This window comes from Coloeus monedula, assembly GCF_965178545.1.
Source record: "Coloeus monedula genome assembly, chromosome: 11".
Lineage (NCBI taxonomy): Eukaryota > Metazoa > Chordata > Aves > Passeriformes > Corvidae > Coloeus > Coloeus monedula.
In genome coordinates this window covers 813,901-838,172 of record NC_138791.1, presented here as the reverse complement: position 1 = coordinate 838,172, position 24,272 = coordinate 813,901, and the positions used below count along the sequence as shown (strand labels likewise).

The 24,272-nt window shown below is 42.4% G+C and overlaps 1 protein-coding gene across 3 annotated transcripts; it reads right to left on the bottom strand.

Moving 5' to 3' along the window:
• Positions 1-2,604: 2,604 nt before the first annotated feature.
• On the bottom strand, positions 2,605-22,933 carry PTPDC1 (protein tyrosine phosphatase domain containing 1). 3 transcript variants are annotated; one of them, XM_082288654.1, is made up of 10 exons: positions 22,903-22,933; positions 20,767-20,837; positions 12,026-12,118; positions 9,172-9,343; positions 8,370-8,450; positions 8,029-8,147; positions 7,119-7,256; positions 5,239-6,449; positions 4,334-4,519; positions 2,605-2,803 (listed from the first exon to the last, which is right to left on the bottom strand). In XM_082288654.1, exons 3-10 carry the CDS (start codon positions 12,108-12,110, stop codon positions 2,675-2,677), a joined length of 2,121 nt encoding a protein of 706 aa, XP_082144780.1. In that variant the 5' UTR covers positions 12,111-12,118; positions 20,767-20,837; positions 22,903-22,933; the 3' UTR covers positions 2,605-2,674. The 3 variants fall into 3 exon arrangements, with proteins under 3 accessions (XP_082144780.1, XP_082144781.1, XP_082144782.1); XM_082288655.1 differs by lacking the exon at positions 20,767-20,837 and having other exon boundaries at positions 22,903-22,928; XM_082288656.1 differs by lacking the exon at positions 22,903-22,933 and having other exon boundaries at positions 20,767-20,927.
• Positions 22,934-24,272: the final 1,339 nt, after the last annotated feature.

Genomic DNA, 24,272 nt, shown 5'->3' with positions numbered 1-24,272 from the left:
TTTGCATCACTTGGGTCACAAATTAATTAACAGGCGGCTGCTGAAGCTTGTAGGTTTGATTATTAGCTCAGATGGGAAGTTTTTGGTTTTATCCATGATGGGTTCAAGCAGATGTGGTGGCCAGTTTGGCCATAATTCTAAACACATTTGTCAGTCACCAAAAAATTTATTAAATAAAAAAGCTCCCAGTTCTACACTATCCTGTGTAGGTGATTTTTCAAATGCCAACACCTGACATTAACTTCAGAAAGGTTATTGTAGCTGGAGCTAACGATACGTGAAAGCCCTTGTTCATACACTGCTTTCAACAATACTGCCCTGGTTCTACACCCCAAGTGTCTTAGGCTGTAGAAATAAACAGCTAAAACACACAGCTGAAGTAACCAGCACCAGGAGTTGGTGCTGGCTCTTTTGGAACTGTAATCAACTCAAATAATTTCTTGGGAAACGGAGACACTTGCAAGTGCATTTTAGTGTTGCCAAGCCTGACTGCTAATGCCTGTCATGTTGCCTTGCTCTTTGCAAAGCTGCATTTGTGTTTGTGATTCACATGTGATATTTTCCTTTCAAGTGTGCCTATTTTAGGATGATTCTGCCAAAGTAGCTTTTTTAATTTGGATTTGGTATAAAATCATCCAACGGTTGAGGCATGTATAAATTATCTGTATTTCAAACTGGTCTATATTTACCTCTAAATGTTAGTCATTTACAGAAAGGAAGAAAGATATTTCTGAAAAGGATAGATTCTTGTTTAACTACTTAAATCTATCAAACTGGAAGAACTGTTTGTTCTGCAAACTGGCATTCCAGTCCAGCTCCTAAGGCTGTAATCCAAAACTGTGTTATGATGATGTCCCAGTTGTTTCTATTAGATAACAATGCCTCTACAAAGTGTGTTGCAGATAGTAAATTTTGATTAATTTTTTTTAGTATTATTATATCACACTTCTTTATGCAAGTATATGCTGAATGTAAGTATGGACAGAATCATATCTTGATGAAGATTTCATAATGAAGTGTTTTTTCACTTAAGATCAATAAAAGTTTAGCTAATAAGGTAAAAGTTTACTCTTATTCAAAGCACTTAAAATGCCTCAATCAATTTTCTGTTAAAAACAGTTTTTCTTAGCCAAAAAAAGTCTAAATTAGGGCTTGATGACTACTGCTCAACACAGTGCATTTCTCTACTGCAACACCTTCTAGAAATACATTGGTTACAATTATTTAAGAGATCTAAAGGAAAACATAGTCTGCTGTCAGTAACAGATCTCAAGATCTGTCCATTATTACTTTTGTCTTATTTCAAAATTTCTGGAAGGAAAAGCAGCTTCACAGGTTCAGTCAATATTTATTTTCTGCAAAGTGAAATCAAATACCATTAATGTAAACATATGTAATACATAAATATTAACTCAATCCATTAAACCTTTGTGGATAATGGCACTGAACTTATGGCAGTCGTGTCACTTGAAAAGGTTTCTTGCCAGTAGCAGAGGTTTCTAAATCAATAAACACATCTGAGAACAGAAGAACCCTTCACAATATAAAAGCACAGTACCTGAAACCAAGTGCTACAGAGAATAGTCACATGGAGCTGTTCTTTAAAACTATGTAGATTGAACAATTGCCACTAAAACTCCCTCTAAAAAAATAAAATCATTTGTTAATAACTTCTATTACCTAAAGTTAGGTATATCATGCCAGGTAGCACAAAATACAGTAGCTGGAAAATGCAAAATAATTTGGTAGGCCCATCTAATGCTTCACCAGAGCTGTGTAGAAATCAAGAAGGATTCTCTGTTCCTTCTTTATTCCTTTTCCTTTTTTCTTCCAGTGCTTGTTTAAATACAGTTTTCAAGGTATTGTAAACATATGGTCCATTCTCAGAATCGAAGCTTGTCTAATAAAAGAGAGAAGTTTCAGTTCAGCTGTTAAATAGATGTCATACAGCAAAATTCAAAGTAGATGCACAACATTAAAAAAAAAAAGAGCTCTGAGATTTATCAAAGAAAATACGTGGTTTTGATGGAGTGCTTAATGGTGTTTTCAGTTTTATACTGACTAGACATTAAAATAAACCAGAAGAAGAAGAAATTTAGAGATTGTTTTAACAGGCAGCTTTACAAAAGATGAGGAAGCAGCATGGTGAACATTCTGTTCAAGTTCAGATTTCATTGGCTGAATCTGGGAAGAAATCTGAGCTGAGCAATAGCTTCACCTGTCACTGTTATTAAATGAGCCCAAAGCAAAAATTAGTTATTTACATCCTGTGGTACAGGCCTGGAACGTAACTGACTTGCAGTATAATTTCAGAAAATGATTTAATTTGATGGAAAGACTTCATGTGGTACAGAATTTACCAAAGCCTTTGGTAAGCTACTCCCAGTGATTAGTCAGTGTCACCCCTTTCCCTAATTTGAAGATGTCCATGAACTGGCAGTGATCCAGAAACAGAAAAATGAGACTCCAGGATTAAGGCTGTAGTAACAGAATTTAATTTTATTGAGAATATTTCTAACTCTCTATGTATGTGATTACTGTAAAATGTAAACTCTGAAATAAATAAGCTTCACACTGAAGTGTGAAGGAATTACTGTGGCCTTTCTCACAGAGGCCTCCCTCTGTTGACGGATTCACCTTTCATGATTTAAACCAGGTAAATACAATATCACAGTTATTTAGGATCACTTGCCTTGGTGAAAGCTTTAATAGCACGAGCAAGTAAGGCCTCCTCCACATCAGCTGGCAGCACTTGCAGGTTCACTACACAGTGTAAAATACAAAGGATAGTCTGACACTGTTCCTGGTGGGTAAAAGGAACAGCAGCTCATTAGAAAAAATATTTCCATGAAAAGCATTTCAGCAGTCAGGTTTTGTTAACTGCTGTTTGAACATCAGGTTGTGCCTTCCTGTACTGAAACCTTTAGGTGCAGGAGTTGGTGGAGAATTCCCACCAGCCTAAAGAGCCTCTGCATAATTATTTCAGTCACAATGGGAAAACTCTTCTCCCGAGTACCACAAACTGCTGTGGGAATTCCTCAGAATTTCTGGGAATTTCAAGATCCCCTCCATGAACAGTACCCTTCCTGTGAACTGGCATAGGGAAGGTGAGATTTCATCTTTTCAGCCCCAAATGCTGTGCATGTTCAGGGCTCTTTTCCCCATCTTGCACCTCTTTCTGTCCTTCCAAGTCTCCGTCACCACTGGAAGCTGGCAGAGAGACACCTGAGCAGTGCTTGCAAGGAGGAATAAAGGGAGGAACAGATCTTTGTGGCTGCTCCTTCCCATCTCTTTTCCAGCTTAATTAAGGGGCTGGCGCATGTGTCACACAAGCAGCCTGCTCTAGGTAACTCTGTTTTGAGCAAGACACTTGGACTAGAAGATATCCAGAGGTCCAGCCAACACAGCTATTGTGGGATTCTGAATTAATATAGGATAAGGATATTTTTTAAAAAATGTTCCTTTCCCATTCATTTATAACAGGTGTCAAGCAGTTTTTATGTAATATGAATAGAAAGTTAAATCTGATTAAGTGGAAGAACACTTCAGGAAGAAACATAATGTTTTCAGATGAACTTGGGAATTCTGAACATCATGTCATGAAGATGGAGACTGCACATGAAGTTCTGACCACCTATTAATCAGAAGTTGTATTTTTGAGTGTCTGGGGCCTCTATTTTCTTCATAAATACCTGGGAAACAAGGAGTTCCCAGAGAGTTAGGAAATTTGTATAATTAAGAGACCAAGAATGAAGAATTTTATTTATTTTTTTCATCTACTGTGTATCTAACCTTTGGGGAAAGCACAGTTGAACAATTTGGATCAAAAGTAACTGGTTTGCATAGGGATTTCAGAATACAGGTGGCCACAGTTCTGACTTCTGTAGAAGAATTAGGCCTGGCTTCTGATTCTCTGAATTAGCAAATTTGTCCTGTTCCTTGCCCCAGCTCTCCCACAGCTGCCAGGTTAAGATGTTTGCACAGCAAATGGGACAACCATGAAGTGCAGCTGCCAGGTGGGACATAACAAAAGCCACCATGGAGTCACAAAGGTTTCTCATCTTTGCCTCCAGATCTCCAGCTGCAGGATGTGCAGGGAAACGTGCTGCAGTTGAGCTGCTGCTGAGTGGTGTTCCAAGGCTCTGTCTGGTATTTTTCTTGTCATATGCATTGCTGTGGTATTGATTGTGACAACATAGCATTGAGTGACAACTTATACAATTTGATACAGAATGAATTCTCATTCTGATTTTGCAAGAGATTGAAGTGGCTTTTTTCAAGTGCAATTCCCTTGCCTAAAGTTAAAGAATGAATTGTCAGATCCAATATGTACCTTTCTCAGCAAGTAGAGTGCATCCTGGGATTCTGTGCAATTTTTTGCCAGCATGTCAATATCATCTTTGGATATAATAGGTTCTTTCAGCTGCTCTATCCACGACCACATCAAGCTGCAGAGGATAAAAGGATCTCTCTCGGTGCAGATTTTATCCCAAGCTCCATCTCGAGAATTCAGTTCTTTCTTAAAACAAAAAAAAAACCAAAACAAATCTGAAAATGCATCATCTATTTACCTTTGCCAGTATTCTCTTTGATTGTAGCAGTACTTGGCTGCTTATGTTCCAACAAAAAACACTTAGGAGTTATCAAAAAAATTTGTATTTTTTTCTGGAGTATCAACATTAATCAGCAGTAATACAAGTGATTCTTTAAAACAGAAGGATGATATAAACAGTGCAGCTGAGAACCTCCTAATACTCCACCAGAATATGTAAACCAGCTTTGCACTCCAGCTTCAAAGCAAATGTTGCTAAGAGGATTTGGGTTTGAGGATAAGCAATTAAGTTTCTACTAAATTCTTTTTCTTTTACTCATGAATCCTCTGATCAGTTCTGAGAAAGCACTGATGATAACCAACTCAAACCCTTAAAACCTGTACTACTTCTGTGCCACCAGCAGCCACGCTACAACCAGAGATAATGCCATCAATTTCCCCCAGTCAGGAAAATTAACATAACCAGAACCTCCACCCTCCTGCTAGAGACCAGAATTTGCAGGTGCATTTTGCCAGCCTGTGCAAGAACTGACCCATAACTGACAAGTACAATCATTTACTGGACCTCGTATAAACTGCTATCCCAATGTGCCATTTCAAAGCTCCACATGGCATTTTTGCCATTCCAGGAACTCACTGAGGTGAAATATGCAGAGCCCATAGCATGGAATTGTGTTAAAAATTACCTGCCACATTTCTACCTTCTGCTTCACTTCATCCTCTCCCAGAAATTCATTTATATCTGCAAGTGCTTTGGCTGCCAAAACCCTTCGGGCTTCCAAACTTAACTCCGACTGCACAACAATGTGTGGAATTGTCTCTGACACATGTCTGCTACCTTGGCTTTCATATCCAATGGAAAAGTTCACTTTGGAAGAGGAAGAAGAGGAGTCAGAGTCCTCAGAGAGATAGACTCTTCTGCCATATATATTGGTCTTGTGGTCCTTCCTATGACCAGTCTCGTTGGCAAAGTTGTGCCTCGACACCCCGGTTTCCTTGGGATTGTGGATGGATGTGAGGCCTGAGGAAAAGGTCCTGCTGCGTTGTATTTCTTTGGTAGAATTCCTTCTGTGATAAAGCGAGGAGCCATCCTTCCGTCCATCCAAACTGAATTTCCCTTGACTCCAGAACGTGCACGTGTTATGCACTAATGCTTCTTTGTTTAACTCCAGCTGTGGCTTTGCTTCACCTGTGGCAGAACATTCCTCCCCACTGTTCTCCTTCTGTTTGTTGTTCACTAAGATCTGAGCAGGCACTGTCCAGACAGTGTCATCCTGTTCCAAGAGAAACCCAGTTCTCCTGAGATCTGACTCACTGTAGCTCAGACGCCTTCTCAGATGAGTAAGAGGCTGAAGGCATTCGACATTCCTTCTTCTACAAAAAGAGTCACATTCATGTCCCAGGGAGAAGGGACAGTCCTGGCTTTCGAGAGCGGAGGAGTGGGTGTGGGACGAGTCCGACGTGTCGCTGTCCTGCCTGGCCAGCTCCCGCTCGAGCTCCGTGGACGCCAGCTGGGACACGGTCTTCTCAATCTCAGCCGAGAGGTCTGGGATGTCCAGCAGCTCTGCCTCTATCACCTGTCTGTTTTCAGCCAGGTCCAGCAGCAGCTTGCACACCAGGTGGATGAGTTTTGGCACGTGTTTGAGGTGCCTGCTCTCGTAGCCGTGGAGCAGGTGCCTCTGGCGGGTCAGGTACTGTGACAGGGTCACCGCGTGCGCCTTGGGCTCGCAGCATGCGAAGACATTGCGCAGGGGGACCAGGAACTGAGAGAACTCCCTGACACACAGTAACTGCCCCCGCGTCTGGATGGAGTTGGGCCTTTTTGCTCTGACAAACAGAATTGCTTGGTCAGCACTCATTCTTGTGGCAAAAACTAAGTAGCAAGCTACTAGAACACCTGGAAAATACAAAGACAGGATTAGTTGAGGAACTGTCAGACTAAAACAAATACTCAGTGGAAATATGGGATAGAAATTAATATAGGTGAAGACACAGTGTCCTCTATTACATGATGCTGTTACTTAAATATAATTGCATGTGCAGAACCACCAGACAGTGAAGCCCTTCTCACTGCACTGCAGTGGGAGCTCACCACAGCCTCTCCAGGAGCTCCACCATTCGCAAACACAGGAGCAATGGGGCTTCTATGGGGAGGGCACAACCAAAACGGACTTGAAAGGAGCAAATTAAATCTTAGGTGCTCCACCAAATCTACCTCATCCAACAGTGAGTGGCACGTTTGTGAATGTGTAACAAATACTAGACAATGAAAGTGTACCAGGAGAATCTTTCCCCACCAAAAGCAACTGTCACATTTGAATGTAATGGAACCATTATACAGATTAAAAACTTCTCTAACCCTACAGGTCTTTGGTTTTAATATACTAAAACTGATCTCCTCTAGCCATTGAGGACATTTGGACAAAGTAGTTCAGCACTTTAAACCATTTTATAGAGGTACATCTTGCAACGATGTAGAATGCAGCCCAGTTATGAACAGTTTATAAGCAGAGAGGGTTGGAATTTCTAGAGGAACCCTTGTGCTGCTCCTGCATGGGGCACGTACCTGTCCTCCCGAGTCCTGCGTGGCAGTGAACAGCCACCCTCCCCTCCTGCAGGGCGAAAGCCATCACTTTCACCATGTCAAGGATAGTCGTGAGAGATGCCACTCCATAATCCTTCCATCCAAAATTATAAAAATAAACTAAAATAAAAAGAGAGACAGTGATTTTCTGCCACACCGAATGTGAAATGTGTAGCACTATATGCCGAGTAGAGATTACTAATAAGAAGTTATAGTACTAAAATTACATAATGGATCTTAAAATCTGACTAGACCTTGGTTGCAAGAGATTATTTTCCCATTTCAGTGTATGCTTGCTATTGAAATTTGATAGATACATGAAGCTAGCAAAGATTTGTCAAACTCAAGTTCAGCTAGAATGTAAAAGGTGTAACAAAACAGTGACTCATGCAAAATTACCAAGCTATATATAGGAAGAGGGTAATTTTTTCTTTTCAGAAATAAAAGCACTTCTTCAGTCAACAGCTGCTTCCTATGGAGAGGAACTTTCTTTTCTCACCATAATATGAAAATACAAAACCACTGTCAGTAGCAGTGTCCTCACATGAAATAACCTTTTATAGGGTAGATACAAAAACATGAGTGTACCAGAATTTGACACACCCTTCGTGGTTCAGATATTTGTGAATGCAGAAGAAAAAGAAAAATGTAACTGTTGCCTGCCCTTTTTTCTAAACACCTGAACACAAACCCTCCATCTCTCTCTGCATAATACACAATCTTCAATAATATGTTACTTGCTCTTTATTTTATTTGCCAGGTTTCACATCTACATCCCATTTTGTGCAATATTTCTTACACAGCTGCGTTTAACTCACAGGAATTCAAGTAAAAATATCCTTAAATGCCAAACTCAATAATTAATGAGGAACAGCAGCAGGAGGGAACTTACTGCCAGCCTCCATGAAAGCCTCAGGAAGGTAGGTGAAGCCGCTCTCCTGCTCCAGGGGGTTCCCACAGCTCGCGTGCTCCCCAGGACGCTGAAGGTTAATTACGGTTTTTATGGCACATCTTAAGGAAGGAATAGATGAGTCAAAGCATTACATGCAGCCAAAATCTCATTATCCCTTATTTTCTGAAACATACATTTATTCTTAGTGGAGAATAAATCTTTACCTGTAGAGCGTTAAAATGAAAGGATCTTTATCAACAATCCAAATCTATGTTGAAAGAGAAAACGGATCAGGAATTACACCAGTAATACTTACAATAAATAATGACTAAATTTGTTACCTTTCAAACTGCTCAATAATGTTGTACTTTTCAATTAATTCTGTCGAGGGTCGAGCCATAGCCAGAATGTTATCTGTTATCCTGAGAAATTAGAAAAGTAGATAATAATGTTATCATGAATCATTTCCTGGGTATGAGTCTTCCAAAATAAGCATACCATTATATTCAAGAAAGAGAGAAATAACCTTGCTGACTAATTAGAAATTACTTTTTAAAAATTCTACTATGCCACAGTGTTCATGATGAATCTTATAAAACTGATACAGGTAGAATATTATCAAAAGACAATTACTAGAACTGCTTAAATGCCAGGACATAAGTAAAAATTCCTTTGAATAGAAATCTGGACCCAGACCCCTGTTTGTCCCTCCAAGGTTTGTAAATGCTGTTCAAGCATTTGCTGTTAGGAAAAACAGTAAGAACGTAAGAATACATTTCATGTGACTCTTGCTGCACATGAACATCCTTCTGAACACATGCCCACATTATTTCATCTGCAGCAAATGCTTTTACTTTTCAATTCTATTATTAACACGTTTAATTAATTTGCATCCTAATCCTTAGTAGCCCAGAACAGCTTTTTTATAATTCATGACAGATAAGTATTTATTCTTTTGGATGTGAACCAAACTCACTGTAAGTCAACAGAAACCTTTCATTGTCTTTCCTGGGCTATGTACAACAGCCACTACATCAAATTCTAATTCCAAATCAAATTCTCATTACGCTTTACACTTAGCAGCTGATTAAAAAAAAAAAAAAAAAAAAAAGCCCAGCTATTTTGCTGTGTTGAGCTGCTCACCAGGAGGAGTAGAGCCCCTTGACAGCCTGCTCGTGCTCGGCCCAGCGCGCCGGGTTCTCGTACTTGCAGGCGCGGCCGCCGCAGGCCATGGAGCACTGCATGTGCCCGGGGATGACGTGGCGCAGCCGCTCCCCCACCTTCGTGTACTTGGCCGTCGGGCGCCTGGAGCTCCCTGCGACACAAGAGCCACGTTAGCGAGGGAGCTCCTCACAGCACCTCCACCTGAACAGTGCCGGTTCAGCCTCATGGGGAACTGCGAACACCGCAAATACATGGAATATGCATTTCAGGCTCATTGTTCAAGTAAGGATTCCGAGGGGGAAAAATTGTTTGCACTACTGCCAGTTATTTTTTATGATGAAGTTAGACGTGAGTGACATCCCATGCAGCTGAAAAAAAGTCACAGTCCTCTTCAACCTGAAATCCAAAACAGTTAACCATATCCTTGGTGTATGCATGAATGTGTGCTCTGTTCTACCTGTTGTTTGTAACTGAGCTGTTAGAGTAAAAAGCATGTATTGACACTTGAATAAGAAAACAATGAACAAAATGTAGAATACAAAATACAGGAAGAAAATTAAACCCCACTATTTTATCCACACATAAAAAATACAGCTAACAGAACAAAAGTATAGTAATACCGAGAAAATACCCAGAACTGCCAACAGTCTCAATGAAAGTACTTTACTTTTTTTTTCAGGAAAAGTTGCATCCAGCTCCTCGGGGCTGAGCGACGACAGAGCCACCATGACCCGGTGCGTGGACGAGGAGAGCAGCTCCACCACGGAGCTGCGGCGCCGCTGGCTCAGGCGGAGAAGGGGATCGGAGGAGGAATGCCTCCGCCCCTGGAAGAAATGGCTAAAGATGCTGACGGCCGAGCGCCTGCGGGGGGAAGGCTGCATGGCTGCCCGGACCCAGCTCCGCCCGGCGCCGCTGCCCGGGGCGCTCTGAGCGGAGGGGAAGTTGCTCAGCGCTGAAGTTGCGGGGAGCGGAGCATCCCCGAGCGCGCTCCGGCAGCTGGTCCCCCGGGCTGAGCTGTCGCCATGGTAACGGAGGATGCAGGCGCTGCTCTCAGCCAGCCCCGGGCTGCTCCCTTCCACAGGGATTGCGTCTGCTTGGGACAAACTGTTCCGCCGCTTGATGAAAATAGTTGCATTTCAAGTAGGTAATTTTCAAAACGCGCTGGGAACAACCAAAATATTTTTCATAAACAATGGGAGTATTTAGTTCCTGCTCAATAACAGGCATTCAGAACTCACTAAGACACAAAATACTCGATTCAACAGAACAATCAAAATGTAGCTGGAGGCTCTGCCTCCTGAGAGATCTGTAAGGAAGTACATTATACTCCCCCACCTCTTGGTTCTTCATTCCACAACCACCTCTCCTCCTCCACTTCGCTGCTCCAAAATGCATCATTAGCTGCGTAATGATTGGGATTAGTGTGTTCCTGCTGAAATGCTTCAGTACATGATGAATTGCAGACTGTTTGCCTGGACCATTCACATCTTCTAACAAAACACAATTTGTTATTCCAAACAAAAGGCTGATTTCTTTTTCAGGGCACAGCTTTTTTATGAAGCAAAGCTGTTAACCCTGCAGCCTGAGAGAAGGCAGCTCATGTGGAGGAGAAGGTGTGTCAGCTGAGTGCTTCAGGCTTCTGAAGGTAGGTATGAGGTGGCAAATTGCCTCCCACTTTGCTTCCAGTGTGCTAAGCAGGAGAATGAGGTGGCCAGGAAGATTGCAGCACTCAGAAAAGCAACTGTGTGAAGAATGGATTATATTGATGTAAAAAGCCTCTGTCATCCCAGTATCTCTACATTAGACTGTATGGAAAGAGGAAGGCTGGGGAGATCAAGAAAATCCACTTTAACTTTGTCAATAAACAAATTAATCCCATTTCATTTTCCTAAAATACAAAGTATTGTCAGTCTGATTTTCTTCTTGTATTACAAAACTTGTACAGAGGAATTTGCATAAGAGGAAGCTCCCTTCTGGGACAAATTCACCAGGCAAAAATCTGCTGCTTCTAGACAGTGACAGCACTTGAGGGCCTGAACTTTGACTGCTGCTCCCCAGCTCTTACAGAGACGTGGCAACATTTGCACTGGGTACCAGGCCTGAAACATCAGCAGCGGTATCGTGTGAGGAAAGGAAAATGTTCAAAACCTTGACTCTTCATTCATCAGTGAATCATTGATGAAACAAGTAATATCAACAGGTGAGGAAACATAAATATGCTTTTATTTTGGGCATTGGGTGGAAGAGAAAAAAGATGAAAAAGGCTATTTCAAGTGCTACCTGTATCCAAGAAATGTGAAAAATATTTTCTAATTAACTATATTCCTTTCTTATTATTTCTTATTTCTTTAATTATTTTTCTCTTTCTCTTCCCAGAAACTTCTTTTCAGTATATATCAAATGATAATGGAGCCAGAAATGAGGAAAATAAAATGCTGCACATCATTATTTTCCTACTGAACCCAGCAGGTTTGCAAACAAGCACTCACCCAAAACGGTAAGAAAGAATTGCATCCTGTAAAAGTTTAAATAATTAGAAAGGGGAGTTTTGTTGAAGGCAGGTTTGTATTTTCAGAGAGCTAGGTAGTTTCTCAACACAAAAATGGCATCGTTTCTTCCATCACGAGATCTGACAAAATGAAAATTACAGAAAAGATCAACCTATTATCACCACAACATGTTGATGAAATAATGCAGTTTGGTTTTGTTGTAGACATTTTAAGTTTATAAACATGGATAATATTTCTGAGGGTTTTTTAAATTTTCTGTGGATTTTTTTCCAGAATTGGTCTAAGCATTTATTGTGAATGGCACATCAGAGACAAATTCTTACCTGAATTCATATTTGCCAGATACACACTGCTCTCTATCAGCGAGGAGTATGGTAGTTCATTTTGCAGCAAAACTCCTGCAGCCATTGCAGTACCTGTTGAAACAATAAAATATTCACTGAATCTACAACAGAAGCTAAAAAAATGCAAAATAAAGCCAAGTATCTGGCACCTGGTGATGGAGTCATTCAAGATTTGGGCAGTCAGGCATGGGCTGGTACTTGATAAGACAGATTGTCTACAATCCATGTGCCCTGTCTGCTCTCTTCCCTCCACTCCTGGGGTTTGAAATCACATCTGTGATGATACTTCTCTAACAAGGAAACTGAACCCAGGAGTGTCTCTAAGCAGAAGACAGATTTCTCTAATGTTATTGCTAATACAAGGTAGGTCCTGCTCTGAAGACCTTCTATCTGACAGAAAGATAAAGGGAAGCTGTAAATATGGACACAATAATCAGTCACTGTGATGGTTAAACAAACTCTTTACATGGCTCTTGAGTGGAAATTCTTACTCAGTATAAGGTCACCATTCTGTTTCGCTTATCTCTATAGGAAAATAGCTGCAAGCATAACAAAAAAAAGGGGTTTTATACCAAACTAAGTACATCTCTGCTGTATCGTTAACTATAGAAACTTTGCTAAATAGACAAACCTTGGGTTCCCAAATCTGCAAAACCAGTATTAGGATTCAGCAGCATAAATAGGGTTTTAAAAGACAGATTGCTAAAAAAATACATTAAAAAATAGAAGAGTCTTGTAGGGATTAGGTGATACAACAGGCCTGTGTGGTGCTAACTGTTTGCTGTTCATTGTCCAGCTTGTATCTCTAATTCTGCATAATTATTTTTGTAGTAAGTATTTAAACAAACTTTATTCATTCAGATATTACATTATCTACCACATATTTGAATAAATTATTCTTCCAACAATGCTAATGGACTTTATTCCACAAAGTCACCCAGTACAGCTCTGTTCTTTTCAAGATGCCTAATGGTGGGAACAGATCACAGATCCCCATTAAGAACCCTTTCATAGTGCTGCACCAGTCCTCTCAAAGGGATGAGAATTACATTTGTCAGTGAAAGACAAAGAGCCTTCTGAAACTTCAGAGATGCTCAGAAATGTATTTCTAATGTAAGTACATTAAGAAGAATATGAATTAAGAATACTCTAAATAAAGATTAAAAGAGTATCTGGAGCGTTTTCTACTCAGCTACTTGACCATCTGACTCTGTATTCTGAAAAGTCAATCTTTTAATAAAGTACCTTCATATAATTGCATTCTATTTGGAGAAGCTTCAAAACCTCTATTTTTTCTTCAATGGGCTTTGAAATCAGTAAGTGATGGCTTCCATTATCAGAGGAAACTTTGTACCTAAATAAATAACTTGATTTTATCCCCAGAATTTCTTTTTTAGAGTTAATAGTGCTGGATTAACAAAAATTGTTGGTTTCTATTTCTCAGAAATTTCTCCAAAATTCTTAATAGCTTGTCCAGATAACATTTGAAAAAGATATCTCATCACATGGACAGCAGAATCACCACCACTATGACTATTTAGTTTTCCTATATCCTTGGACTCAAGAGATTAAAAAAAAAAAAAAGAGAAAAAATATCAGGGATATTTCTATCATCTAAAATTATTTTCCTTTTTTTTACTCAGGAATCAGGCTGATAAGAACCCTTAACTGGAAAGGGATGAGATGGAGGTTAGTGCAGAAGACAATATACCTAGAGTATTACAAAATACTAGCAAGATTCTTCTAAGTGGCAGAGGTGAGCTATGTGTTTCTTTCTTGTCTAACCAATTTTATTTCATTTATACACCAAATCCATAATTCCTGCGCTGCCCAACTGACTTGAATATTTTGTCTGTGCCTTTCAGTTTGCTAAACTTGACTGACAGCTGTTAAATTGCACTCCCTCAAACAGATGTAATGCGGTAATTTGGCACAGCTCAGTGCTGATGTTCCTAGAGAGGGGCATTACGTTTCTGCACCGATAAAAAGGGTGTAGAAGTAAAAATAGTGCTTAGGTAAAAGCAACAGCTCTCTCCTGCATCATCTCTGTACCAGATATTACCAGATATTCACATTTTAAAGACATTCTTCAGCATTTTGCTCATCCCGTGAACGCTCGGTGGCTGCGGAAGGCACAGCCCGGAGCGTTATTCCAGGTCACGGTGCCGTGAGCTGCCTGGGGGATCCGAGTCACGTACCTTGTGGCAATCACCATATCGCCTTAATCAGCTCTGCTGCTTTATCTCTGCCGTGCATTCCTATTGCCATGACAGCAGAGAGGCCGCCCTTTAATCCCGGCTCCCCGAGCGAGAGGAGAGGAGCGGTGTCTCCCTGCGGTGAGGTTCCATCGCTGTTCCAGCACAGGCAGCGCTGCCATCCAGCGAGCGGGAACAGCCCGGCTCCTGACACCAAACACCGGGAAATGTGGCTGTGCTGTCGGCCGGCAGGAGGGAAGAGCAGGACCACACTGCCCAAGGAACCTCCTGGAATCCTGATGCCAAGCGCTCGGGGTATTTCAGGAGGTGCCTCCAGGCGTGGGTTTGATCCGTGGTTTGATGTCTGTAGGCAGTTTTGAGTCGCCTTTTCTTTCCCCCCGCTTTTGAGCTGAACAATTTCCACCAGAAGGGATTTTTGTTTCCTGTTGCACTCGATTCACGTATTGCATTTGGTAACACGACAGCTGCCGAGTCCCACTCGCTGCTTCACACATGCAGGGGTGGCTTTCCTGCAGAGGAAGCAGTGTGGGCACCTCGTGCCGCTGGGGGTGAGCTCGCTCCGGGCAGCCACCTTCTCCTAAGCAGTGAATCCTCTTGCCCACGGCCATTCCCTCTGGAATAAAGGCACTTCTCTTTGTAAGGTCGCAGGTGGAGCAGTAGAGTGCCACGCAGGCAGCGGGACAGCAGGGACATCAGGGATCCCAAGGAGCAGGTTCCTTGCTCCTTCCAAAGGCTGCCTTCCACAGGCAGTATTCCTCACTGGCTCTCAGGAGCCTGCAAATTAACAACTCTGCCTTGTCACAAAAAAGATTCCTTTCTGGTGTTTTGAGATCTGGAAACCAGTGGCTTCCAGTGACTGGGCTGAATTTTTGCTCCAGACTGAAATGAAAGGAGCAATGTCCAATATTGCAGCAGCCAGAAAACAACTATACAGCCAAAAAGCGAGGAGACAAGAAGATGCTGGTCTTGCTCTATCTCAGCAATTAGGATGGTTATTTAATGAATGCAATTACTACCTTTTAGTTCAGAACACGTTTTCAGACAGAGAGAAGGGCTTGCATTCCCAGCTGGAAGGATTCCAGTTAGGGCAGTGTAGCTGCCAGCACGGACAGTAATCCCATTGTAAGGCTGCGCCCCTGTGCACCTCTCCACTGACAGCGAGGGCCCAAATCTTTAATTCGTGTGGCTTTGCTAAAGAAGAATGCCCCAGCAGACCATACACTTAAAAAGATTACGTGTATGTATGTATTAACATGAAAAAATTTTAGTTCTCCATTTTAAAATATCAGTAGATGGGAAAAATTATTTTAAACCTCAAATATATTCATACAATAGAGGCAAATGCTGATGCTTAGGCCTGTCACATGAAATTTTGAGGTTATTTTTACTGTTTTCTTGTCTTCTAAAGTGAATTTGTTCTCTCCCTGTTGCAGTCACATGTAACTAACTACCAAGCAGCCAAAATTTTAAAGGAACGTAGTCAATTCACTGCAGGTAGGGGCCAGGGTAGCTTGGTACCTAAGCACTGGGTAACACCTCTCAAATTTCCTGTGGCCTAATTCTACAAAGCTTTGCTTTTGTGAGCAGTCCCACAGAAATCAACAGAATGTCTAAATATAAGATCACACGGGATAAAGTTTCACTGCCAGAATGCAAAATCCAGTAAACTGCACTAATGGAGATGTTTTAGGCAGATAACTAAAGATAACTTAGATGATTAAGACTAAGTAAAAATAGGATAGTGTAGAGAGGACTGGTTATATTTAATGAAGTGGTTAAGAGCTACTAAATTATAACTTTGTCTCTCAATTCAGGCTTTGAATCTGATGCTTTAAGATTGGCAGATCATGAGAGTTTCTAGCAAAAAATCTTCTAAATTGGCTGAGACATAGTCACAGGTACAGGAAGCACTGGTAAATGAAACTGTGTTTTAAATTACCCCAGACTATCTAATTTTAACATTGCCAGGAATAACAAAGCATTTCTAAAGGTTTGTAAAAACTTATGATAACTGGGGGTTTTTGCTAAACTTCATTATTATGATTAATGAAACAAGATGCAAAGGTTGTTGTTCTAATGCCTGTATCAGTGAAAAAGCTCACTGGTAACAGATATTTCATGAATGCTTAAGCTACACTTTAACCATAGTCTGGAAGGCAGTTTTAGCATGGAGCACACATTTCAGTAGGCACACACCTCAATTCCTGAGCTGTGTTAAAAAGCTCAATTATTTGAAATATGAAATGTTTACTACCTGTAAGCAAACGCCAAAATATTGGAAAAGCAAATGAACACACGGATGAAGGACAGAGAGAAAACTAGGTAAAAATTTTAACAAATTTTCATATTTACACATTTACAGTATTTACACAGCAGAATGATACTGTATGTTTTACAGCTGCTGTAAAACTCCAGGGATTTCACTGGAACCATAACCAGAACGATTTGTTATTTCTACATGTGTTTTACCCTCTTTGGGAAAAAAATATTCCCCACATGTCTTAGCAAAAGGTGAATGTCATTTAATCATCAAGTTTGATATTTACAGAGGACTCTAACTGCTTTCATGTACAAAAGAGACAAGAGAATATAATTCATTAAAAAGTTATGTAGGTGTTGGCTTGGTGATTCAGTGTTTGCTATTCAGATTTTTTGACATAAATAGCAAGAAACTGCAAGCTAAACTGAGGGACATGTCTCTCAATTGACTTGAGTCGTTATTTAAATCACCTCTTTGTGTGGTAGTGCTAACCCAGGAGTTAACAGAAGTTATTTTAAACTACCTTGAACAGGCTGGCAGGCAGTAATTACTAGAGAGACTTATCAAGGAGATGGCATAAAGTGAATATATTAACTGTTCTACAAACAAAAATGGTGACTCCGAGACCCTTGATCATGAATATCATGCTTACCAAGAGACTCTCAGACTCGTAACACTGACTACAGGCAGAAGAATGAAATATTGTCAGTAACTGTCAGCATTCTGACAGCACTCAGAAGTGCAAGTTTAAAAATTATCTCTGCAAGTTAGAGGAATTCTTTTTAAATCTAATACAGTCAACATCATAGTAAATTTCCATGAGTTTTAATAGTTTTAATAATTTTAGTGCAACACCTTACCTGTTACCCTGCAAAAAGAATGAGTGAGAGCTGATCCCTTCATTGTTGCAGTATCAGCCACAAGAAACACGTTGTAGGGGAGTCACGTTTTACAGAGGAGAAGCTGAATGAATTCCCATGGTGTTTCCTGTGGCTAATCCGATCGGGGATGGTAATCTGGGAGGAGCCAGCAACGATCTTTTCTTAACCTAAAGCTGTGCGGGGAGTGCCTCGGGGACTGTGCAGATAATCATCCCTAAACTGCTTTCTGCGTCTGCCCGGCCTTTGAAGGGATTGAGGCAAACAGGCCACACCAGCCTCATGTTTTAATAACTGAATCTTCCAGCTCTGCTCATCCTGTTCACCTCATTTCCTGTTATTAACGAGTAAATATATATTTATTTGTGTGTGTCTACGTGCATCACACAAATAAACACAGAGCTATAGATAATTTTGTGAAGTGAGATTAATAACAGTTAAACTGATACATTGATTTTGAAATGCCATGAAAAGAGAATTAGATAGAAATGTTCCATTGTTATCTGGACATATCATTGTTATCTGCACAAAATATTTTTTCTCAGCCGGTAAAAGCACAGAATGTCACTGAAGTATTTTCAGCAAGTATAAATTAACTGCATTTAAAGTAATATCTCAAAACCTAAAAAAAAAGTAGGTAAATATATTATAGGTAGGTAAATATAAGATATTATAGTAGGTAAATATAAGTATATATATAAGTAAAATATAATCAACTGTAATCAACGAAAAAACCAAAGATTTTGTTGATTTAAGTAAATACTAGATAAGTAAAAAATGTAAATAAAATAGGATAGAATATCTTATTCTATTTTTAAAATAGATCTTATCTCCAAATCAAGTTCAAGCACTGACAAAAAAAAGAGCTTTCATTTATTCCCATCACTTCCCTGCATGTTTTGTTAAAAAGTCCCTACCATTAATGAAGCTAGGGATTGATTAAAAATACCTCCCGATTATTTAGAAACAAAGTATCCTTAAAATTACACATACAGCTTCTTAGTATACAAGAAAATCACATGCACGAACTGAAGTGTATCCAGCGATTTCAGTAAACAAACATCACTTTTACATACAGGTATGGAGTTTGCCCAGAGCAGCTGTGGCTGCCCCATCCATGGCAGTGTCCCGGGCCAGGTTGGACGGGGCTTGGAGCAACCTGGGCGAGTGGAATGGAGAGCCCTCTCCATGGCAGGGGGTGGAATGGGATGAACTTTAAGGTCCCTTCCAACCCAAACTGTTCTGTGATTCTAAGTTTGGGGGGGGGGGGGGGGGGAGGGGGATGAAATTGTGACTTCAAAAGATTTGTACACAATTTGGGAAAAGCCACTAAGATACCTTGGCTACTAAAAAGTCTGAAAAGATTGAGGAGCCTCAAATCCTCCTTTGCACACCTTTCTTTGGTGTGTTGGTAGAAGTGTCAACTCCAAAGGGGCCAAGCACCCACAGCTTCCCCAGTCTGCAGCTGCAACTGGGGGGTTTAAAACCTCCAAAAATTGATCCGTGTGGGTTCCCTGGGTGCCAAGAGCTGGTGTCCAGTGCCACTGCTCCAGCAGCCCTGCTCAGGGCCAGGGAGGCAGGCACACTGGCTCACTCACTCGGGTGCTGGTGAGAGCAGACCCCGACAGAGGCCCAGCAGAACAGTGCTGACTTCCTGGGAATTACAGACCTTCAGCGGGAATCTGTACTGGAAATGCAGGGTAGAAAGAATCAGAGGTCAGCTATAATGAAATATATATTATACAATGAAATAAATCCACTCTTTGCATTTCAGCTGTGGTCTGATGGTTGCCCTTGGTTACCTGCCTGGGTCAATTCACACAAGAACAGCCCCACAGCAGCACTCCTTGGTTTCATATTGTTCAGTCACTACAGAAGTGGCTCTAGGAATCTGAATCTGCAAATTATGAGTAAAGGGACACATGTATTTTCCAAGTGTCAGCACACAAAAATGTGTTAACAAATGGAGCATCTGGCAAAACATTTTGTAGGAGGAACTGGAGGAAGCTGGCATGATTTTAGTTGACTAAAGAACAAAGTGCAGCTTCAGAAAACTAATAAATATTAATTAAATTCTTAATATAACCATACTCTTTGGGGGAAGTTCTGAACGTTCACACTTGAGAAGCTGTCAGTGACATACCTAAGTTTTATTTCCATGTGGATAATATAATGCTGTTCACCTATCTGATTCCAGAGGGGTGCTAATTCCTGGAGGGACAGGTAAGGTATTACAATGCTCTGCTGAATCCACTTGTAGGTGTCAGAGCTCTGCTGGCTGCCCCTTGTATCTGTTCCCACATTTGTACTCCTCACTATTAATGACACTTTATTCAGCTGAGGAACTGATTTCTTCTAGTGCTTTGCAGAGTTTAGCTAATTCCAGGCATCCCTGCCAGATGTGTTTGTTCTAACAGGCCATGTCACTGTATTTTAGTCAAGACAAGGCTTTGTGATAACTGAGGGTGACTTTTTGGGAGAATTAACCAACAGGCTGAAATAATTTGCCATTTCCAAGGAAAGAATACAGAGTAGGTGGGATGCTAATGACTAAACTAGCAATCTTCACGTCTCTAGGCTTGGCATTCTCCTGTTTCAACAAAATGAAGAATCTCAGGTCCTCTGGAAAATTCTGCTGAACTATTATTGCCATTTAAAGAAACTAACAAGCTTTCCAGGTAAGTAGAACAGGATCACTAGGCTTCTGGCAGCTTATTGTTCTTGCACTGCAGGAGCTGCTTCATGGCTACTTCACAGCAGATGTAGCAAATCCACCTGTCCCGTGACCTTAGGTACAAGTTTGTCAGATTAGGCAGGCAGAAAAGTGTCTGAATTGCCTCATTAGAATTCTGACCACTGCTTGCACTGCACTGTTTTCAGGGTACATAGACAGAATCAAAACATCACACTATCCTAAAACTTAAAGCTGACTAAAACCTAAGATTCATTTTCATTTAATACAAACTGGTTTGGATTCCTAGCTGGCTTTGGTCATTTCCAGCTGCTCCTTTTGCTTTTTGCTCTTCTCATAGTTTGGATCATAAAAATCAATTAATAGTGCTTTATTTTCAGCTTGTATTGAAACACTGCAGGGAAGGCTTCAGCTTTGTGTAACTCTACAACTGTATAAATGTTATTAAAGACTTTCTATAAGTTCTGCTTTTAGATATTTATATATATATATATATACACACATATACATATAGATTCTTTTCTGTCCATTAAGCATAATGCTGTACCACCACAAATCAATCACAAAAGTAGAGTCAAAGCCTCTGGTAGACCTTGATGATACCAGCAGTATTACAGTTGTGAGAGAAATGTACACATTTAGCTGCTTAATGAGATCCCACAGCAGCAGCCCACCTGTGATCCCTGTTCTCTTTCACCATCTCTACTTCTGACAGTCTCTCTTTTCCTGTTGGTTCCACTGTTACCTAAAATTGCCAGTAAAGTACAAAATGTAGTGAAATGTTAGGTAAGCAGCAGGGTAATATGAAAATTCCAATTCAAAAGACAGTTCTAAACCTGAAGAATTGTATCAGGTGTTATTCACAGGTCATTCAATGGACTTAGAGTGCAAAAGGTGACTACACACCTAGGGTAGAACCACTTAAATTAGATCTAGCTATAAAAAGGAAAGCTCTGATTTATGAGACAACTACCTTCCTCCAGGTCAGATTTCCCAGTTTCTAGATAACTCCTCTCACTTACAATTTTCCTGCTATTACACAAGATAAAATAGTCATAATGGTATCACTGGATTTACAACAAAGTGAAATATTTACTCAAACATGTCGAAGAAACACTTTTCAGGTCAGTTTATGCATCCAGCCAAGCAAGTACATCATGAGAGAGGATTACATTGCTAATTTTATCTCTGAGGTGACACTCTCAGAGCAGCTGGCCCTGCAGACTGTCTCCCTCTCTTACTTCATCTTGCCTTATATATGCAGGTACTCTCTGTGTTTCACATAAACTACTGATGGAAACAAGAGATGGAAAAATCACAGAATCCCAGAATGGTTTGGGTTGGAGGGAACTTAGAGCTCATCTAGTCCCACCCCCTGCCATGGCCAGGGACACCTTCCACTACCCCAGGTTGCTCCAACCCCCTCCAACCTGGCCTTGGGCACTTCCAGGGATGGGGCAGCCACCACCGGAATCACAACCTGAAAATGCTTTCAAGCAATACAAAAGTGCAAACACATTTATTTTGTACACATTATTTTGGGATTAATTCCTCCACAGATGTGGAGCTCAGTGTTGCTAAGTGGGGTGAAGGACTCCCAAAAACACATCTCTGAGAAAAGCAAAATCAAGAGATCTGTGTAAAGAGAAAACACTGAAGTCTAGATTATTAATATATCACGTAACCTTTAATCTTTTTGTTATCCTACTGAAGAGTACAGAGACAGTCTATTACCAAAAGCAGTAATAGCTACATCTAAAAGTTACTATTGAGTGTGTGGATTGAGCTATGCATTGCGGTCCCTCAAACAGGACTGACTGAGCTGCGTTTTTCAGAATGATTAAGTGATGATTAGAGGTGGGGTACAACTGCTACAAAACATGAAGACATCGCTGAGACAGGGAAAATCAGTTTCCATTGCGCTCCCCTGCTGTCATTCACGGTCCTCTCTCTCCCTGACAGCTGTGGGCCTTTGCGAAGGTAAAATGACGCAGATCATTTATTAAATTAAAAGCATTTTGAGGTTGTGATTCAAGAGGTGACAGCCCCATCTCTGGAAGTTATTCAAGGCCAGGCTGAACGGGGCTTGGAGCAACCCGGTCTGGTGGAAAGTGTCCCTGCCCAGGGCAGCGCGTGGAACGGGACGCACTTTAAAGGTCCCTTTAGCCCCACCCAGCCTGGGCTGCTGTGATTCGGTTCTGTGACTACTTAGCAGCGGGTGGCAGAAGGGCTGGTGTCACCGCGCAGCCCCCGGGGGCCACGGGCGGTGCCGGGCACGGCCCGGGGCAGCAGGAGGAGCCCCGAGAGCCGTGCGGGCCGCAGCGGAGTCTCTGCGAGGGTAAATCCTTAGCGGAGGGGCCGGGCCGAGGCAGCGAGCGCGGGGCAGCCCGACAGCCCGGAGGAGGGCGCGGGTGCCGGGGGTTCGGCCGGGGCCGGGCGCTCTGAGGGGCTCCGGGCGCTCTGAGGGGCTGTGAGCGCTGCGAGCGCTGCGAGGGGATGCGAGGGGCTCTGAGGGGCTGCGAGCGCTGCGAAGGGCTCTGAGGGGCTGCGAGCGCTGCGAGGGGCTGCGAGGGGCTGTGAGGGGCTGCGAGGGGCTGTGAGGGGCTGTGAGCGCTGCGAGAGGCGAGGGGCTGTGAGCGCTGTGAGGGGCTGTGAGCGCTGTGAGGGGCTGTGAGCGCTGTGAGGGGCTCTGAGGGGCTGCGAGGGGCTGTGAGCGCTGTGAGGGGCTCTGAGAGGCTGTGAGGGGCTCTGAGGGGCTGTGAGCGCTGCGAGGGGCGCGGGGCGCGGGCGCGGCGGGGGCGCGGACCCACCTCAGCTGCAGGGCCGCTCGCGCCGCTCCGCCGGCACCGCCCCGCAGCGCATGCGCGGGGACAGGGCCAGGGGACCGGGAGGCGGGACCGGGAGAGAGCGGGGCTGGGAAAAGCGGGACCGGGAGAGAGCGGGGCTGGGAAAAGCGGGACCGGGAGAGAGCGGGACCGGGAAAAGAGGGACCGGGAGAGAGCGGGGCTGGGAAAAGCGGGACCGGGAGAGAGCGGGACCGGGAAAAGCGGGACCGGGAGAGAGCGGGGCTGGGAAAAGCGGGATCAGGGAGAGAGCGGGGCCGGGAAAAGCGAGGCCGGGAAAAGAGGGACCGGGAGAGAGCGGGAGCAGGGGAAAGCGGGACCGGGAAAGGCAGGGTCGGGAGAGAGCGGGACCGGGAAAGGCGGGGTCAGGAAAAGCGGGATCGCGAAAGGCGGGATGCGGGAGAGCGCGCATGCGGGATCGGGGGACGGCAGGATCAGGGAAGCGGGAGTGGGATGCAGGGGAGGGTGGGATCGGGTTGGGGGAAGGCGGGAGCGGGGGTGTGTGTATATGTGTGTGTTTGCATGTCTGTGTGTTTGGGTGTGTCTGTGTGAATATTTTTACGCCGTTTTACTGACACGGTTTAATATTTAATCGTGGGCCATAGAGTTTTGGCGGTTTAAGGTCGGGAATTTAATTAAAAATGTCCAAATGACTGTGTTTTTCAGGTGAATGGTGCCTACAGGTGGAGGTGTGGTCGCATTGACACCCTGAAGGTTTCAGCTTCATCCCTCTGCACCATCCATGTGTTAACATCTCAGCAGGGATTTTATCGAGGAGTTGCCACACAGACATTGGTCAGGGCTTTAAGAGGCTTAGCTGAAGTTTTTTGATAGGCATGAAAGGTATTTAGGTCTTGGACAGAGTGTAATAGGTTCATAATGGTTTATTTTGATACTGGAGTTGAATATACAGTCGCTGATTAAAGGAGGAGCGAGAGCCATAAACTGCTGCACACATCACAGTGCTGGGCTGAAACATCTGTCCGAGGGTCAGCAGGGTGTTCTTGGAGTGAGTGCCTGGTAACACGCTTGGGAGGTTAAGTTGTGGTTTTCAAGGTACTCACAGATTTTTGGCAGTGTTCTTTGTCTGCCTCATTAGCTACATTAGTACATTAGCACCTAGAATCGGTGTCTCTAGTATATCATATCAATTACTTCAACACTATCAGGGTTTACATACTTTTAATTTACATTTTTTTAAAGGTAAGGACAGGTTTGGGAACTTTGTGGAAATGCTGAAAAGAGTTCTGTTGCTCCTTTCTGCTAAGCAGAAGGAGGTGTCAGCATAGGAGACACAGGACTTTCTTCCTAAAATGGTCAGTCCCCTTAGTACTGAA